Below are 19541 nucleotides of genomic sequence, written 5' to 3' on the forward strand. Positions count from 1 at the left end.
TACAACAGCTGCAGTTTACTGCGCGAGAAAACAAAGCTGCAAATGCACATAGCTTTACAAGCGAATTCGCTATTTCAATAATATACATGTAAAAAAGAAAAATGACTGGCGAAGAACTCTCCTAGACAAAAAAAAAATGTATTTAAATAAACACACTGCGTTACATTTACGTCAAGTTACTGAAACTTCGTATCGCATCGAGGAAACTTCGCCACAAGCGAATTTAAAACTACTAGCGAATCAACTGGCTAATTGTGAACAAATTGTGACAACACAAGGAGTCTGTTAATTAAAAAATAATTACGCGACGTAAATCCAGATTAAAAATGCAATTTACTTAACCAAGACGATCCCAAAAGTGCCTGAATATTCTTAGAAAGTCTGCGGATGTGTTGTAAGTTCCGATGAAAGTCTTGTCCTCGCTTTCACCTATCGACACTTCGCCTTCGCCTGTCTTCACATCGCCTTTGAAGAATGAATTTTATCACTGCTGTATTCTTTAGGTTTTGCTAAGCGTGTTTCTGTTGGCTTCCGTTTCCATTAAGTTCTTAAAAGGCAAACTTTTGTAAAGGAAGAAAACGTGTAGCCATGTTTTCAAAACATAAACTGCCGTCGAGAGCAAACTTCAAACTTGCCGCTCGCTTCCTCAACCTCGTTGGAAACCATTTGAATTCTCGCGCTGTGATTGGTTGATTCGTACTATTCTAGATGCTGATTGGTTATATTTTTCACATGTGAAGAAAGCTATACGCGAAGCTGATTGGACGTATCGCTTTTTTCACATGTGAAATATAGCAAATATAGAATTCTATTTGCAAGGTTTATTGCTTAAAATTCTCGCTATATATATAATAAAAATGAATACTTCAGTACTTAAGGGCTTTCCGTTTAATATCAAAGAGCCTTAAAGTGGACTGTCATCGAGAATTCGAACCTTCTTATCAAACGCCTCAATTCAACATTTTTCAAACATGCATGCTATGTTTCTAAGAAGCTGTGTAAAACTTAAATTAAGGGTTTAGTTTTTGTCATTCTAGTTCATGTTGAAATAAACTTCCTCTCTTTGACTTTGCGTGCTTTTTTATGTTTGTAAAATTCTAATTTTTAACCTTTGTGCAGTCGGCTCTCCTCAGGGAAACTCGATTCCACATTCCTGACTTACTTCAAATCTAATTCGCGAAAATTATTTAGACCTGAGACTTATACATCTTCGAGCCACTAAAAGCCTTCCTTTTCTTTTGACATATGAGCGGCTAAACCCTACAAAGTGGTGTGTTGCACGGCACATAACGTTAACCAGAGCAATTAAAAATCGGATTTTCGTTTTGATAAGGACAGTGCTTTAGCTGAACCATTTTATTTTTTCCAAAGTTACCCTGTACGGCCACAATTTCAGGCGTGTGTAGTAAGACAGTGGCCTTTTTTATGCAATATATTTCATATATTTCAATTTTGTCCTGGCAGTTGTAGCATATTACTCTTCTGACTTCAAGGAAACCACGTGACCCTCCCAAATAAGCGTAGCTTACTTTTTTTGAGCTTACGATATCTCCTCCATAAGAACAGACCATTTAACAAACGGCTCGGTATTTCAACTTGCCTTCGATGGCGTTTTAAAGTTTAATATGATTAGATGTCAGATTCCAGTTCTAAAGTACAAAGTTCTCTAACGAAAGGCACACAGATGTCGAAGAATAATTTATGGATCGATATTCTTGCTCCGGTCATTCTCTTTGGTGGCCGGCTAAGACTGAGATATCCAAATACACTTATCAGTTAACTGTAACAGAGTCCGTATCAGCACAGGAAATATCATTTATGGTAGAATGTTTGAGTCGTTATACACTTCCTATCCTTGTAGCAATGAGACAATTGGCGCCTTCGTAATGAAAATTAATTCTGACCTCAAATATGAATGTCATGTATGACTGCCACTAAGTGTGCTGCCAATCACAAAACTATTCGCCTTGAAGGCTCAGGTAGCGTTGTACTTAAGACGTAGAACACAGTCATTGAATAAGTTCTGTGACTGAGTTCTCCTATTAAGATAGAACTACACCAATTGTCATACAATTGCTAAGAGGCGTGCATCCCGGACTCAAAGCTTTCGAAAATCACCTTGTGGCCGAACAACGCTGCAATTTGAAAATGAAACCGTTTTGTCCAGTAGTCTTAGTTCTTGCGTTTTTCGTTGCTTCCTCTTATTTCCTGCTGATAACAGCATCCGCTACAACCAGCAATTTAAGGCAGCAAGAAAGAGGTAAGTGCGATTTCCGAGGTTTTTGTAGAAAACCCGCATTTGTCGGGGGAGGGGTTCAAGGAACTGAAATTGTCATGGATCCAACTCTTGTCTTCTTCAATGGAGGAGGACCCTAAACGCAATGCATTCGTAAATCTTTTCCACGCACTTTTTCACAAAGAACAGGTATTTTTTTCCTTTCCCTCTTTTACTCTTAATTTTCTGCATGACTCTTCCTTATGAATCAGGTTCACGTTGCGCAGTAAAGGAAGAAAATGTTTGAATTCAGTTATTGTATAAATTTTCGGCTATACAGGACGAGTGTCTCGTGTGTTGCTACAGTTTTGTTACCAAAGTGGCGCTCAAACCTTTAGAGGCTGTCGACCTCATAGGCGAATAGCGACCACTCACAGAGCAGAAAAAATGCTCGTTATACTCGCGATGGAAAAAAAGGTAGGACCACTGAGCGAGTCTACGGCAGGACACCTTGACTTTTTGATATATCTATGTTTTCATGCATGTCGCACACAACAGCACTGTGACGATGTATGCGTGAAGAGATAAAGACGCGTTCGAATAGATCTCCGATAGATTTCCTCATTTAAATGTAATATATTGGCTGAAGTTCATATGTGTAGTAAAAAAGTAAAACGCGAAAGAGTACAAAAAGCTCATCGAGTGTTTCAGATAACGACGCCAAAGTTACCAGAAAAAAAAAAAAAAACCTCTTCGAGCTCCTTGCTGAATTCGTCAACAGACGATAGAGAAGACGTTGATGAAATGACACAAAATTTGGAGTTGAAAGTCGATACAATTCTTAAGGATAGTTGACATTGACACAAAACTAAAACAACTTGAAGATGATGCAACTGGCTCGAGTTTAAAGAAGAAGTTCGACAAATTAGATGATCGAGTCCGCCATCTTGAAGAAATTGCTAAAGAGGCGAGGTTCAAGGTAGAAATTTTGGATGATGGCTTACCCAAACTAAACAAACAGGTTTTGGACCGATTTGTAGGTTAAAACAGCTAATAAACAAGCTGAAAAGGATTGTGATGAAAATTGCATAGCTAGATGCAAAGTCCTGGAGGATAAATTGCTGTACGCCGAGGTATATTAATGACGAGAAAACCTTCGGTTTTACGGAATCAGCGAGGAAGAGGAAGAAGAAAACACACGTGTAGTGCTCACAAATTTCTTAGAGAATCAATTGATGGTCGACGGAAGTGTTAATGAATTCCAGCAAGTGCACAGAATCGGAAAAATAAATGAATATGGGCGTCCAAGACCGATAATTGCTCGATTTCTTCGATATGGGGATAGAGAATTTATTTTCTCGCAGGCTAAACTTAGCCTTGATCTGGGAGTTTCAGCAGATCTTCCAAAGGAAATCGTTCGACGGAGGATATTCATGACAAGAGAAGAACATAAATGATAAGAGAAAAGCTGGTAGGCGCGCACTCTTAAGTCTTGCAGAACCGGACAATTTTTGACGGTGTTCTCGACTCTTTGTAATTGTGGTGTTGGCTCATTAAGGTATCTTGTCTTCTTCTTAGTCTAAATTTATTGGCGTCCTGAGTAAAAGGCCAATAGTTACTTACTGCGAGAAGCCAAAGACTTCGGAGAGAAAGAGGAAAATTATAAGAGTATATTCTATTTTCTGTGTATTATGTATCTGTGTTTATGTGTTTCTTTATACATTTTGTTTTCATTTCTTCTAATTTCTATGCCCCGATTCGTTCAACGGCAGCATTACAGTTTTATCTAGCTGCCTGTAAATTTTCTTGTTTGTCGCTTTTATAGTAAAGCTTTAGGTTTAGTGTTGCTGTATCCGCTAAAAGGTTAATTAATGTTTGTAGTTTACCTTTCTTTAGCTTAGAAATTATTCTTAACAATCAGATTTGTTATCAAGTTAGGTGGCGAATAGTGAAGTTTTCTCTCACGAGTAAATTGCATTTAAATTAGTTTCTTTAAGTGCTCGAGGGATAGGCACTCAGTAGTTTTTATTCAAAGTTTTACCAAAAAAAATCTTGTGATAAAACTCTAATGGATTCATTTTAAGGTAAAATATCTATCTATGTAAGGAGGAATTGACAATCAGTGAATGTAACAATTCACTAAAACCATTTCAAAAGAATAAAACACCAGGTAATGATGGCCTCACAGCAGAGTTTTATCTAGCGTTTGACCAGTTTTAGGAAAACATATGGTAGCTTGTTTCAACTACGCACATAAACATAAAGTATTATCAAACTTCCAAAAGCAAGCAGTTATCACCTATAACACTTTTAGACGCCTTGTTTAGAAAATTTGACTTGAACGAGAATTGCATGATGTTAAATCACATAATTTTGTCAGCAAAATTCTTGATTTATAGGTGTAAATTGGAAAAAGCTTAGTTATCATTAGCTGTATTTAAGGCCAAATTTGCAGTAAAGCAACATTCAAATTACAAACCTTTATTGGGTGATGCAAGTTTTTGCGAGCTCAGACGGATGTGGAAATAAATGCGGATTAAAATCGCATTAAAATTATAGATCAACAAAATTCAGAGATTAAAAATACAGAACTTGATATCAAACAAACGTTGCTCAAGGAAACCCTTTTGTGTTATCTTTGTCGTATAAACGCTGAAATAGTTACAGACTAAGGTGCGCCCAGATTAATATTATGTACAGGCGCACGCAATCCCACTGAACAGGTCACTGCAAGCCTATTTTCGTACTTTTGGCCTGGTTTTCGAACTGTAAGAAGGCAGTGACCAACCCTCAAATGGTTTTGTTTGTTTTTTTGTTTGTTTGTTTTAAAGGACTGGTTTCCGTGCATGAAATCTAGGATACAATCTTTTAGTAGGTGGTCTGATTAGTACAAAGGGAGATTTGTTGTGCAACCGGGTTCAATTTTGTTTACTTTTTAAACAGAAAACAGATACGTAGATTCCGGTTATAAGCCCTGTTTATCTTGTGGTTTTTTTTTGGGGGGGGTGGGGGGGTGGGAAAAAAAAAGGGGGGGGATAAAAAAAAAAAAAAGGGGGGGGGGGGGGGGGGGGGGGGGGGGGCGGAGAGCTTCTAAGAGCATTTTTTACTGAAGACAATGATTAAGCAACTTAGTTTAGCCGTATCATAAATACCGGCTACTGCAAAATTAAAGTAACTTCTGGATCTGTGTTCCATAGTTTGACTTTGTGTTTTTCCCTGCCTAAGGTCGCAGCCTTTTCATCTCTAAAAAGTATACCTAGTGGCTTTTAACACTAAAACCTTTGCGTGTTTCTAAAGGTTTGTTGCCACTATATCTTGAAACCATGCAGTCAAAGTTGTTGTCCAAAAAACAGCAACCTCCCAGAATGCAATCTTGATTAATCACCTCTTGAAAGTGTCTACTGTCATTGAATTATTGACATTTTTCTGATCATCTCTTTAGCTTCTTGGAATCATGGGCGCCGAATCAAGCGCGATGTGTCCAGTAATCACACTTCCGGATCCGCCAACACAACCCAAGTGCAAAACTTAACCACCACGGGGGTCCCCACAGTAGCTACCCACAGACGCCCTTTCTTTGGCTGGCCAACAAGACGAAGAAACACACCAAGGCCATCTAGATCTGCTTTGAATTTAACAGGACTAACAGAAGTTCAAATACATAAACTATTAAAAGGAAACAAAAGCAAAGTTCCTCTCGATCATCTGGGATTTCCAATAATACCCAACAGTCATCGCGGCACGCGTCGACCTCCACCGCGGAACAAACAAAACGCAAGCCACCCCACTCAGAATTCAGGAGAAGACGGTGACGGAAACTTTTCTCATGGAAGTTTGGGCGAGCTTCGCAAAAGAGAAAATGGAACTCAAACTTCAACTTTGCGTTCAAACGCAACCACATCAACTTATTCTGCGGAGCTTAGCAGCAAGGTCCCACATACAGAAGGAGCTCAGAAAAATACTCGCAGTTATAACAGACGGGGTATTTCCTTGGTCATCGCAAAACACAGCATTTGGATCTCTGTCGTAGCCAGTTTGTTACTGTCCGCGTTCATTTGTCTAACGGTGCACTGGGTACGAAAGAGGAGACGTGGAAAGCTGATGATTGCTCCTGCGAGTAACAAAGGTCAGCGGTATCCAGCAGTTATTTTCAAAGCTTGACAATCCATCAAACCAGAAAGTCGCTTATAATAAACTTGCTTTAAAATAATCAAATAGTTTAAGACAGGACGTTTTGTAGATGTTTTCAGAAAAGAGAAATTGTAGTTGTTATAGATCATTTATTGTTATTGTAGTAGTAATAATTGATAAATTTTATTTCTTTATTCATTTTTACATAATTCAAGTCTATTGACTATAGATTTAAACATGTTAAAGGATCGATTCTCGTTGACTGTTTGCATCAGTGTGCTGCGTGAATACGGAAATTATCACATAATATATATTTTTTGTAATCTCTGTTTTGTGTGAAGAGCTTGAAACATTCAGCAGTTCTTTATATAGTTTCAGTGGGGTGTAGCCTCATACATTAAGAATCAAATCAGTTAGTTGTAGCTTTAGCCGTCATGATGGTTTTTAATTTAAGAAATAAAAGTCTCAATTTACTTCTTTAAGAAAATAAAGATTCATTCATGCAAGATGGGTGCCGAGAGGTCCTTCAAAAAATGCACGTCTTGCGTAATTTTAGCAAAATTTCAGGGGTTTAATTAATTGTTTCGAAAGTTTCTGGGATGCCTTTTCAGAATCTCAATTTCTTTTGCAAGGCTAAGAAAGTCTCGGGCTTGCAGAAAATATATCAGTCTCGCCGTCTCGCAAAGTCTCGAATTTACAATCCTCGACACCCCTTGCAACGCAGCTAGCCTTCAAAGTTATTCTTGAAGGAAATGTTTGTTAGTCCAACCACATCACTTTCATCTTTTTATCTTTGACTAAAAATTAATCGAGGTCAAATATTTTTCGTATCTTCAAAAATACTTAAGTTCAATAAGCAATTACATCCATTCCGTGCGAAGCAAAGTCATAAACATTTGTCCGCCATAATCTGTTTTGAGAAGCGAGCAGTTAATTTCTCTGACCTGGGTGGTCCCTTCAGGTTGTTCCCTATTTACTTCGACAGGCAATACTGATAAAGTTTAAAAGGCCTCAGAAGATTTAAAACAGAGCACAAATAAATAACTATATAGAAAATACTGAGCCATTTCGACTAAAGAGTCCAACTTATTTTGGCCGTTCTGCGCGCGTGTATGTAAGAGGATTAGCAAAATCGATTTGAGAGATTGGCACTTGGTTTATAAATAGCAGTCCCGAAAGAAAATGAACTTGGTTTATTCGGAAAATCAGTATATGACTGTGAGAGGGCTCATTTACAAGTTGTATTCCAACTATCACAAAACAGAACCAACCTTTCCCAGTGCAAAGTACTTTGGCTACCTCGCGCGTGATAAAATGCACGCTTTGGCTTAAGCAATTTCCGGGTTGATTGCAAATCCTTTCGATATATCTGCTTTGTGGCATACATTTAAAAGCATTCCATAAGCAAAACACTTGAAAGGGTTTTAGCAGTTTTTTCATTAAACGACAACATTTCTTTCAGTGGTTCAAAAGTCTATAAACTTCTCGTGATTGATATTTTTGTCTTAAGAACGTTTTCCACGTGAATTAGACTTGAGGTACTTGTAAGCCAGAAAAGTGGGATCGAGTTTCCAGTGCGTTTAAAATAGGAGACGGTGCAAAGGTTAAAACGACGTAACATCTTACAAAGCAACAACAACAGCAGCAAATACGCAATCAACGCCAAATAAAGTTATCACAAAACTTGCTACAAAGATGAAGAACATGCACATGATTTGAGTTTAACGTTACATTTTTATAAAAAACCTTTAACAAGGAAGGTGAAAAGTTCAAAATCCCGATGACAAGTCTCTATTAAAACCGGAAATCCGTTAAGTACTGAAGTAATCATTTATACCAATTGACTTTACAATACTTGAAAAGTTGCTAGGAGCTAAAAAATGGGGTCAAATGGGGGTATTTATGGTATATAAATAGATAAAATGTACGTGTGAGATGCGGCTCAAAATTAAATCATGAAAATATATTGTTACTTTTTCTTTAAAAGACCCACTCCTTTTTTAGGAAATAGCGAACTGTTTTCCTTTTACAAATATCAACTATTTGACTTAGAACGGACTTCAAGCGAGGAAACGTGCTTCCTGTGTTGTGGTGTAAGTATTTAAAGACTTCATTACGTCAGCAGAAACTTTAAGGGGCAATGCCACGGCGATTTTGCTACATTTTTTGGCCAAAATAGCGCTAAAAATATGACTAAGAACCTTCGCTTGTACACGCAATGCGTCAAGAATACCAAAATGAAGATATTAAGTGAATTGTTGAAGCCGATAGAACAATATTTTGGTAAGTGTTTAGAGATTTTTCAACGCAGAAGGACAAAATTTTAAAAAGGCTGCTAGATCTTGTCAATTTGTGTTTTCAGTTAAACCCTTGAGCTCGTGCACGGTTAACTCGTGTTAAACATCAGTACACTATAATTTTAGTATTTTTTTTGAAAAACACTTGACCGTTACTCTTAGTTTTCCAGTGATGTGAGCGTGACTTTTTGCCGTTATGTTATTAAAGTCGTGATCATGAGAGTTCATTCCAAACGTACTTGAAATTACAGTTGTGTTCAGTTTGCCAAGAGCACGGTTTTTAGTTCTTAAGATACAGTTTCTGCAGCACTGAGAGATTCTAATTCCTGCGAGTAGAAAACTAGCAGTGTTTGAGAATTTTGAAGTTAATCACTCTTGTAAGTTTACCCTGTTTTGATATTTTTGTGTAATTTTATTACATTAGTTCAAAGATTATTGGAGTCTTCCTTGTAGTCTGTACAGAACATCTATCAGTACAATATGTCAAGTTTGGCCTGCTCTATCTGCAACTTTTGTTTTCTACTTCAAGAAAACGTCAGTAGAGCATATGACGGTACATAAAGTGAGCGCTTCTAATGTACATGTTTCTGGTAGCTGATTGCAAAGGATTATGCGGCCTATCTTGTCTCTTTTAATGGCATGGACTGACAAGAATCAACAAGTGAATGTTTTATGTTAACTTTATTTCAATTTAAGGGAATCACCCCAAGTCAAAATGTACTCAATAATTACACGACATTTTCAAAGACCGGTAAATACAAAAGCAATAAAGGCTTACAGGTTAGGAGGCTATACTTAAAGCTAAACACTAGGTAGAAGTATAACATCATGAGCAAAAGATAACTATAAACCACCCTAAATATAAGATAATAACTATTTTTTTTTTACACTAGAACACCTTGATTAAGGACCAGTAGTGAATCGGCTCTCGGAAGCTTGTAATTCTACTGGTCTTTTAGAGTAGCAGTTGGTATTGTTTTGGGAGCTACGGTCATTGTTCCTGTTGTTTCAGGGGCGGATCCAGGGGAGGGGGTGGATTGGGTGGCCAACCCCCTTGATCCACAAGAAAAATGAAAGTAAACACATTAAAATAGAAAATAAGGTGACAATGACACTGGGTAAGATGAAAAAAGTGTTTATATTTTTAGAAAGACGTTTAAAGCTGCTCAAAATCACGGCAATCACGTCTAAGAGGCTTCAACTTGTTCAAAATTTTCTGGGGGGGGGGGGCATACCCCCAGACCCCCCAAGGGGCATGGAGCCTGCGGCCCCAACAACTATGGGCCTCTGGCACAACCGTGGCTTAAACAAGATAGTAAACAAAAATATTTGTAAACAGCCACCCCCCTTTGAAAAATCCTGGATCCACCCCTGTGTTTGTTCTATTGTTTTCTCGAAGGGGGAGTGAGCCATTCATGTGAGACCTTGCGAGAGCTCCTCAGGACCCTTAGGATCAGGGGCCCGTTTCTCGAAAGCCCCAGAAACGTTTCTGGACCGCAAAGCCAGTTTAAGTTATTTGTATCTTAAAAGCAAAGAAGTGTTTAGACCTGAAACTTGGTATGAAGGGAACCTCTCTTCATATTAAAAATACCATGGAAGAAAACAGCTCTGTAGTCATAAGGTTTGAGATTTTTCTATGGCTTTCAGGGTGCGAAAACCTTTTAGGACCTTCGCGAAACAGGTCTTTGGAAGCATATAACTGAACAAGGCTTGTACATTCAACGTTTTGCCCCCTTTTCGTGTAGTTTCTACAGTATGTAATCAAATATCTCTTGTCGAACATATTGAACCTCGAATAACTTGAATCTAGTTCTTTTTAAACGTTCTTTTTAGCACTCTAATTGACCTGACGTTTAAATGCAACTACAGCAAAAGAGTTGAGCCTTGTTTTATGAAAAAACCGATTTACATCAACTATAATTGCTCCTCAGAGAGCACCTACCGAACTTGCCGTTTACAAAACGGTTGATTTAACAGGTTTGTTTATTTTGTTTAATCGCTTGAATTCAGTTCGCGTAGGTTAGTCAAGTCAAGTTCTAAACCTTCTGACCTTTGTTTCCTGCAGGTGCAACCATCAGCTTTCCACGTCTCCTCCGTCGTACCCAGTGCACCATTACACAAATGAACGCGGACAGTAACAAGCTGGCAACGACAGAGATCCAAATGCTGTGTTTTGCGATGACCAGGGAAATATCCCGTCTGTTATTGTTGCGAGAATCTTTCTGAGCTCCTTCTGTATGTGGGACCTTGTTGATAAGCCCTATGGAATTAGTTGATGTGGCACCGTTTGAATGCAAAATTGAAGTTCGAGTTCCATTTTCTATTTTGCGAAGCTCGCCCATAATTTCGGTAGGAGAGTTCCCGTTGCCATCTTTTCCTGAAGTCTGGATGGAGTTGCTTGCGTTATGTTTGGCTCGCGTTGGAGGTCGACGCGTGCCGCGATGACTGTTGGGAATTTTTGGAAATCGCAGATGATCGAGTGGGGGAGCGGTTCTGTTTCCTCTTAATAGCTTCTCTATCTGAACTTCTGTTAGTCCTGTTAAATTTAGGGCAGATCCAGTTGGCCTTGCTGTGTTTCTTCGTCTTGTTGGCCAGCCAAAGAAAGGGCGTCTATAAGTTGTAGCTACTGTGGGGACCCCCGTGGTGGTTACGTTTTGCACTTGGGTTGTGTTGGCGGATCCGGAAGTGTGATTACTGGACACATCGCGCTTGACTCGATGCCAGAGATTAAAAGCTTAAAAGATAATCAGAAAAAAAAAACGTTTAGTATAAGGTGAGAAAACATACTTGATTGCTTAGTGGTAAAGTGCAACGAGAGATTAACGTTTCTCTTATAGCAATCTAGTCTGCAATGTTTTCTTTCAGTAAAGTGACGACGGAATGAAAAACACGCAAGGGTTTTTGAGAAGAGCACTAAAAAATCTTGTATAGTCGTTAATGCTTTGACATTACACAGCATGTAACAGTTAAACAACTACCCAATTATCCAAACGAATCACCGTTTTTCATGAAGGAAGCTGTATACAAAATTAAGCTACTTAAGGATTTTCTTCAATGAAAAACAAAAAGAAAGAAAGTAATGCTCGTTTCAGAAATACCTTGTTTTTGAAAAAGTTAGAGTGCACGTGCAGTTAGAGCGCACGTGCGCACGAAAGCGGAAGTCATTCTCCGTATGGCAGGAAGACTAAAAAACATGCATATGTTAGTAAGCAGGTTGAAAATTCGTGATTGCAGAGCTTTTCGCAACTCTATTCGGTAATTCCATAGGGAAGGAAAATATTTAGAAAAGGATTCGAAGGATTACGTTCATAATCACGCCTACGTTTTAGCTATTTGAATGTTTACATAAATAAGCAATTAAAAAAAGACATTGTTCTCGAAAGTTAAGTTTTGTGTTTTTTCACCACCAAAACTGTGTTTTTGCTATTGTTTTACTTAGGGTTTTATTTATTCGCCTCTTCGGAGCTTTCAAGCTCCAAGAACTAGTTTCGTCCAAAACTGTGATCTCCTTACTTTAAATCATGTTTTCATGGAAGAGCTTGCAAAAACGCGTCCATCTGCAAATTTCTTTCACCTTTTGCGATGAGTCACTTAAGCTAGAAAACGAGAGAGCAATTTACTTGAATTTTATTTTTAATGGGAAAAACTGGAATACAAACACGTGATTTGCTACTACAAAATCTATTAGATCAACTGTTAAAAAAGGAAATATTGAAATGTTTTCAATGAGAAGATTGAATACAACGACGGAAATTAAGAGATGTTAAAATTTTAAGTTTTATAACCGCAGTGAGACCCGCAGAGGAGTTCGGAACACTTTGTAAAAAGCTTAAATATAGGTCATAAGTGTTAGTGTGTTGCCAACGATTTGTTGAAAAAATTTGTAGTCACGGAATTGTAGACGGAGACGGACTTTGTCAGATTCAATACAGAGATCAAAAGAATCGAACAAAAAGGATCCCCAGCATCGAAAAACGCTTTTATTAAAAAAAATGAAGTCTTTGATTTCAAACCTTGATCTTTCTTGTTTAATAAAAAAAACTGTTGCAAATTTAAGTTCTAATGCTGTCTCATACTTTAATCAGCGATTTAATTTTGCCATATTAACTTTGTTGTTTTTGCAAACATCCAAATGTTAAAGGTTTCGTTGAGGTCGTGTCTATTATTAATGGAATGCACGATTTTACTTTTAGTAGAACACCAGATATTTTCAATAATGCTTCAATATGCACTAAAATGGACCTCTTTTCTGCTCGAGCCGTTGCTAGGCGACATCAATGATGGTCTTGGATGAAAAAAAAAAATGTCTGAGCAGTTACTTGAGATTGATTGTCGAGGATTAATGTGTCTAACGCAATCGCATTCATACCGATAAATGTCTTTTGTACTCCGGGAAATTCCTAATTAACTTCACTAAGAAGAGCACAATGGCGTACAAAGACCAGTGTAAATAATAAAGATGGTAAATTTTAAGCTCGGTAATAAATAATGAAGATGAAGTGTTCAACATGACTCGAGCATGGGACAAAGAAAAATTCTGAGTCCCCGACGGGAATCGAACCCATGGCCTCCCAGATACCGGTTGGGCTCGTTGTGAGCTGGGCCATTTTACTAGGTTGATAAGTGACACGCGTCCTGCATACTGCTAGGATCAGCAATGTCGAATTCCTGATCAAGTTTGTAGTAAATAATAAAGATGGTAAATTTTAAGCTCGGTAATAAATAATGAAGATGAAGTGTTCAACATGACTCGAGCATGGGACAAAGAAAAAGCTTAAAATTTACCATCTATATTATTTACTACAAACTTGATGAATTCGACATTGCTGATCCTAGCAGTATGCAGGACGCGTGTCACTTATCAACCTAGTAAAATGGCCCAGCTCACAACGAGTCTCTCGTAGCTCAGTTGGTTAGAGCGCCCAACCGGTATCTGGGAGGCCATGGGTTCGATTCTCGTCGGGGACTCAGAATTTTTCTTTGTCCCATGCTCGAGTCATGTTGAACACTTCATCTTCAAAGACCAGTGTGTTGACCACGTCCAAATAAACCTTTTCTTACGAAAACAATAGATCGATATGCCAATGGTTTCATTTCAATTTGTAGCCCCAGTTTTTTCTGATTTCCGTGTAAACCATTTTGTTATGGGCAATGTAATGTGTTTTATCTACAGACTATATCCGATAAGCATAAAAAAACTGTCGGTTTAGCTTCATTTTCAGTTGTCCAAGTTGCCATTTAAACAAAAAGAATGTAAACTTTTGAAGTAATAAAACTTGTTTGCCAAGGCTTTGTTTTTCTTTTACTGTATTGTGCACACGAGTAAAGAAAAGCAAAGCGCAGCTGTCGACAAGCACGGTTCAAAAGTCAAGAGTTCTTAATTAGTGCATAGATTCGGCCGTCGCAGTTTTCGAGTTCCACCCATAAAAAAATTCTCACGAAGTGTTTTTTTTTTTCAGTAATTCACGAAGTTTGATTTCGCTCAGTAAAATGCAGTGGTGTGTAAGTGATTTTTATACATTCCTAAGTGATCTACATTCTCTACAAGAGCTCTTAGAGTTTGAGCACCACTTTAACAAAACTCGCTACGCGACGGAACGCTGAGTTCTCTGAGTGCACTGTGAGGTGCATGTATCGTAAGTTTACGCAACCACGAGAACAAACATTTCCTTCTTAGATTACGCACGACGCAAACGCTTCAAAACGAAAATACAGAAACTGTGAAGAGTAAAGGAACGAGAGAAAAACTCCATACTTCTATTAAAACTTGCATCAAAAGTTTGTGAATGCGTCGAAGCATAGTTTATGGTCAAAGACATAAAAAAATTCGATTTGAGTTAAATTTTGTTTCGCGACACGCATGGTCTCGCATTGACTATGAAGTACACAACTAAACGAAGATTTCCTTTTCACTCCACGAGTTGAGTATTCCAGTCAAAACATCGGAAGTCATTTATACACTATACTAACCTTGTCCTTGCTCTTGATGCTTCAAACTGCCTGCGGCTTCAGATGTTGTGATGGGCAGGAAGTGCGAGCAAACAACAAAGCAAACCGTAAGAGCTACGACCAGAGGGCTGGAAGGTTGCATTTTTTAAACTTCTGGGCAAAAAGGAACGTTGATTTTTGCAAGTCGTTGTGGACAATCTCTCCCTATGGTACCCACTGGAGGTCTGCAGTTCTATCACGCGCGAGCTACGACGAAACTAACTCGTTGACACTCAGGTTGTGATTTAGCCTAAACTCTTCGGTGGAGAGAAACGACAACCGAAAATACGTCTGCGTTCGCAGGCTAGCTGTGATTAAAGTCTAAATCGATGCAAAGGCCGCAAAGTATCTTGATTGACAGTTTGCTTGGGATCTGTCATAGCACTCATGTCACTAATTTCTGTTACTAGAGTTTCTTGGACACGGTATTTGGCTCGTGACCACCACTGAAGATAGAAAGCTGTATCGGTTAAGGTCAAGTGATGATAACCTATATTTTAAAAGTGATATTTCCTTAACGACGAGACATTTCCGTCCGTGGAACGGACTCTGTCGCGGAAAAAGAACATGCGCATTATTTGAGTTGAACGTTACATTTTCAAATGTTTTTCCTGCGAACTGCAAAAAAAAAATGTAAGCAGCATCAGCAGCATTCTGAAGTTTGTCGTTTGCCGTTAGAACGTGAAGCTAAATCTCTCTATAAAATAAAAATATAAAAATATAAAAACGTTAATATATAAAAACGTTTTAAGAGGAAGTTGAAAAGTTCAAAAACCCGATGACAATTTAAACCGGAAATCTGTTAAATATCTAAGTTATCATTTATACCCAATGACTTCACTTAAAAAGTTGCCAGAAGTTTTAAAATGGGGTCATGAAAGGCGTTAGTGGTGTATAGAGATAATTCTCAAACTCATTAATAATTCATGAGCTCATGGCCCAATCAGGTTGCATCAATTAGGTCAGGGGTGTATGTATGTTGATACCCAATGAACAAACCGATCAAGACACGTTCGATTAGTTCAAAAACTGATCAACACACTGATTAGGAAACTTGAATTTCAATTGGTATTTATGCTAATTACAGCGTATTTCCCGCTTCACGATTTGATTACAACAACGACACAGCAACATGTAACTTCTTCTCAGATATCGTTACATTGGTTGTGCAGTTTTTGAATTTTTTAATTCCTTTCTTGAAAACAACATCCTTTACGCGTATCAATTTATCTTTAATCCCGGCATTGAACAGGAAGGAAACACAAGTAACACAGACTATGAGCAGTTTTGCGATGAAAGCCTGCCGCCACGCACATTTCAGGGAAGACCTTATTTAAGCTGTTGATGTCTACGGGCAGTTTATCGAACGCGAACTTACCGGAACTTTACCCTCTCTTAAACTCGGCTATTCGGCAAAAATGTTCACAGCCCACTCGTTGCTGTACTTAGTTGACCCTGGAACTCGTCATTCACCGAAACCTTTTCTTCAGAAGTCGTTTTTGGAACGAGAAATCGTCCTGATCCGGACTCGAACTCCACCACGCGGGTTATGTAAATTTCTTTAAAAAAATCTATCTTTACTTACCAGCATCGCCGCATATTAAATATTCATTTCATTTACCAATTGAATACCAAATAAACAATCGGTCACTGAGCGCGCCTTATAACGAACTATTGTTCTTAAACAGTACTACTAAATTCCCACATAAGTCACACATGAGAAGCCCTATCAAAAACTCGTGCCTTGTTTTTCATCCGGGGTTCCAAACAACTCGAAACAATGAAAGCACTTCGCCTACGGCGTCGCGCTTTCATCTCTTTCTCGGTGTTTGGAACCCGTGATGGAAAACTCACACTCGTTTTTGATCTATAACATAAAATGTACGTGCAAGAGCTGGCTAAAAATTAGATTATGAAATTGTATTCTTATTATTTCTTTAATATAACCATCATTTTTTAGGATAACAGAAATCTGTTTTCCTTCGTAAGGACGATCTATTTGACTTAGAACGGGCTTCAAGAAAGAAAACTTGCTTATAATGCCGCGGATAAATGAATTAAAGACTGTTTATTACGTCAACACAAATTTAAGAGGCACTATCATGGGCATTTTGCTGCATTTCTGGTTAAACGGTGCTAAAATTATGACTAAGTATTTTCGCTGATGCACAAAATGTTTTCAAAACACCAAGATGAATCAAAGAAATTAATTGAAGCAGTTTGAACAATATTTTGATCAGTTTTGAACATTTTTTAAGACACAAAAACAGAACTATTCTGTTCTTTACAATGTTTAGAAGAAATATTTCGGCGAACCTAAATCGTAAGCGCACCATCTTAACACATTTCCCGCGTGTTTTCCAAAAGGTGAGCGCCAGATTTTTATCGTGTTTAAAAGACGGCTATAGTAAGCTTCGTCTTTATAGGCTTTATTTATGATATAGATCAAAGGTGTTGTTTAGAAGTTGACGTTCCGAAGATTACATAGTTAAGTCTCCATTAGCAACTGAGTGGTAGTTCAGGCGGTCCTTCTCTAACTTTTCGGCATCCCGTTTCCATCTAAGCTGTTTTGGCGCCAAACGTTCAAATGAGCCTAACTTAATTCGAATTTGGGCCAAGAAGAAATCCTTTCTTTTGATAAAGGCGCGCGCCAATCTTAGTATCATTAACAAAATATGTAAATCAGTGATATGACAATTGTTTTCAGTGCGGCGCGTAACCAGAACTGGATATATGATTTCCTGTAATCTGATTGGCTCACTCACTGACCAAAACATTGTTCTTACGGCGAAAGGACTAAGCTCCAGTGGGTTGGTAAGCAAATATGGCGTCGGCCCTCGAGTCTTCGAGAATATAATAGCAATAGAATCCTGATTTAACCCACGTTGTATTGAACCTCTGTAAAACTCAAACCAGTGGTTGGTTTCCTTGGATTTACGTCACGTATTTAAACGCTTCAATTTAACGCACGCTTTCTCGAATCAATTTTCGTTTCCTCTTGAGTTCGATAAATCAAGATTCCACCGCCGCACTGCTCAATAGTACAAAGGATTCTTTTGCACGAGATCTCGTTCTCAAGTTCGCCACATACAAAGATACTTCGGCCTTAAAAATGAGGCTGTTTCAAGTGAAGTCTGATGCAAGTGAATATATTTTTTTCATCAGGCTTTTATGACAGTTGAAGTATTGACCAGTATTGTAGTACACTTTCAGTTCGTGTTCATTTCCGATCATTTTAAATCTTCCTCCTGCTTTAACGTGTACTAGCAGGAATTAAATCAAACTCGACTCTTAGTGGATACAGTCTAGATCGTTTGGGTCTTTTCTGTGTCATATGCAATGTTCTAATAATCACTAAAAACATCTAGTCTTTAAAAATGTTCCAGGTACATGTATGTACAAAAGTTCTAATACTTTGTTCAGGATTATCCTGATTACAATTGTATATTGGGAAAAGTTCACACTGAGGTGATAAATGTAAATATTAGAATCATTCGGTTCCAAAAATATTCTGCCACTACAGCTTTCAATCCCGGCACAAACTCCAGTATCCAGTAAAAATCCAAATAATACTGGGTATTATTTGGATTTTAACAGCCCCATATTAGGGTATCTTTCCTTGCTGCTGCCTCAGAAACTTCAATCACTTTTCTGTTTATACTCAAAATTTTGCAGTGTTTGTGTTTTGTGTGAAAGCAGGGTTGAAACAAGCATTTACAGTAAATTGAAAAAAGTATTCAACACCACTCATTCAAAAGTTATTTTATTATGTTCCTTGATCATATCATAACTTCCTTTTTTCCTCTTTTAAAGCTTTCTTGCCATGACCTAGAAAAAATAGTATAATTTTAGCAAATGCAATGAGAGCAGCTCAACTCACATAATTATTTATTTCCTTTTACATATATTAGCTATCACTGAGAATTAGTAAAAATGATTCTGTCAGCATTTGCATACTGCCAAGACTCCCAAACAATATTCTACCATATATTTCTCCCACATATTATCTCCACAACAACTAAGATTTCAGGATATGAGGCCAAGGCCTGAATTGAAAAGATGATAGCCTAATTTGTTGAATCTAGCTTTCACTGTATTTCATAGTGCTAAATACCATGTGAACCCCCCCCCTACCCCCCACCAATATTTATTGAACAGCAAGAGATAATAAAATTTGTGAACAATTTTTATTGACATTTATACCATGGGTATATATATATATACAAGGGAAAAAAGATTTTGTTACAGCAGCCCAGTTTCTCCCCATACCCTAATCATGTCCACCTTAATTGTGAAGTGGCAAGTTTCACTTTTTATCTTTTTTCATCCATAATAAAAAATCTGTTCTTCTCAGCAATGATTCAAAAGATAAATTAAGGATCATATGGTTGATAGCTAAGCAGTTAAATTAGAGGAGAACAGCTTTGGATATAAGGTTTAATTTTTAGTGCAAGAAATGATAGCATGAATTTAAAATTTAATCAGTCACCCTAAACTTAACAAGCAAGATATATCCATGAACAATTTCGTAAATACTACAAAAATGCCAGAAATGAAAATAAATATTATATGAGTCTTATAAGTCAATGAGTCATGAGTGCATGATTCAAAATAAAGTCTGCGTCCGAGCCTAGTGGCCGATACAGCCAGAGCTTATTCCGGTTTCTGTAGCATTTAGCGACTAGGAGAATTTTACACCCCATGGATGGGATGCTAGTCCATCACAAGGTTACCCTTACAGTAAATTCGCCAGTAACCATTTATACATCTGGGTGGGAGAGGCACGTTTCTTGCCCAAGAACAAAATGCAGTGCCCTGGCCAGGCCCTGAACCTGGACTGCTTAATCTACAGTCCAGCATGCTAACCATTAATGGGCCACTGCACCTCCCACAAATAATAAATTATATAA

The 19541-nt window shown here is 37.9% G+C and overlaps 2 protein-coding genes across 2 annotated transcripts in view; one reads left to right on the forward strand and one right to left on the reverse strand.

Moving 5' to 3' along the window:
- Positions 1 to 2105: 2105 nt before the first annotated feature.
- LOC144630713 (uncharacterized) lies at positions 2106 to 6394 on the forward strand. Its single transcript, XM_078489091.1, has 2 exons — positions 2106 to 2260; positions 5658 to 6394. The coding sequence occupies exons 1-2, from the start codon at positions 2149 to 2151 to the stop codon at positions 6374 to 6376; spliced, it is 831 nt and encodes a 276-aa protein (XP_078345217.1). The 5' UTR covers positions 2106 to 2148; the 3' UTR covers positions 6377 to 6394.
- A 4285-nt stretch (positions 6395 to 10679) lies between these two features.
- LOC144629753 (uncharacterized) overlaps positions 10680 to 19541 on the reverse strand; it is a 39237-nt gene continuing 30375 nt past the window's right edge. The window contains exon 2 of the mRNA XM_078487968.1: positions 10680 to 11377. Within this exon, the coding sequence (XP_078344094.1) occupies positions 10680 to 11377 (698 nt within the window). The remainder of the gene's footprint in view (positions 11378 to 19541) is intronic.

The sequence above is a fragment of the Oculina patagonica genome, chromosome 11 (genome assembly GCF_052425735.1).
Source record: "Oculina patagonica isolate OP01 chromosome 11, crgOcupat, whole genome shotgun sequence".
NCBI classification, from domain to species: domain Eukaryota; kingdom Metazoa; phylum Cnidaria; class Anthozoa; order Scleractinia; family Oculinidae; genus Oculina; species Oculina patagonica.

Excerpts from the sequence above, each read along its gene's own strand:
- LOC144630713 (XM_078489091.1), top strand. The coding sequence starts at position 2,149 with ATGAAACCGTTTTGTCCAGTAGTCTTAGTTCTTGCGTTTTTCGTTGCT. Across the intron at positions 2,261-5,657 it reads TTTAAGGCAGCAAGAAAGAG|CTTCTTGGAATCATGGGCGC; the intron begins GTAAGTGCGATT and ends TCATCTCTTTAG.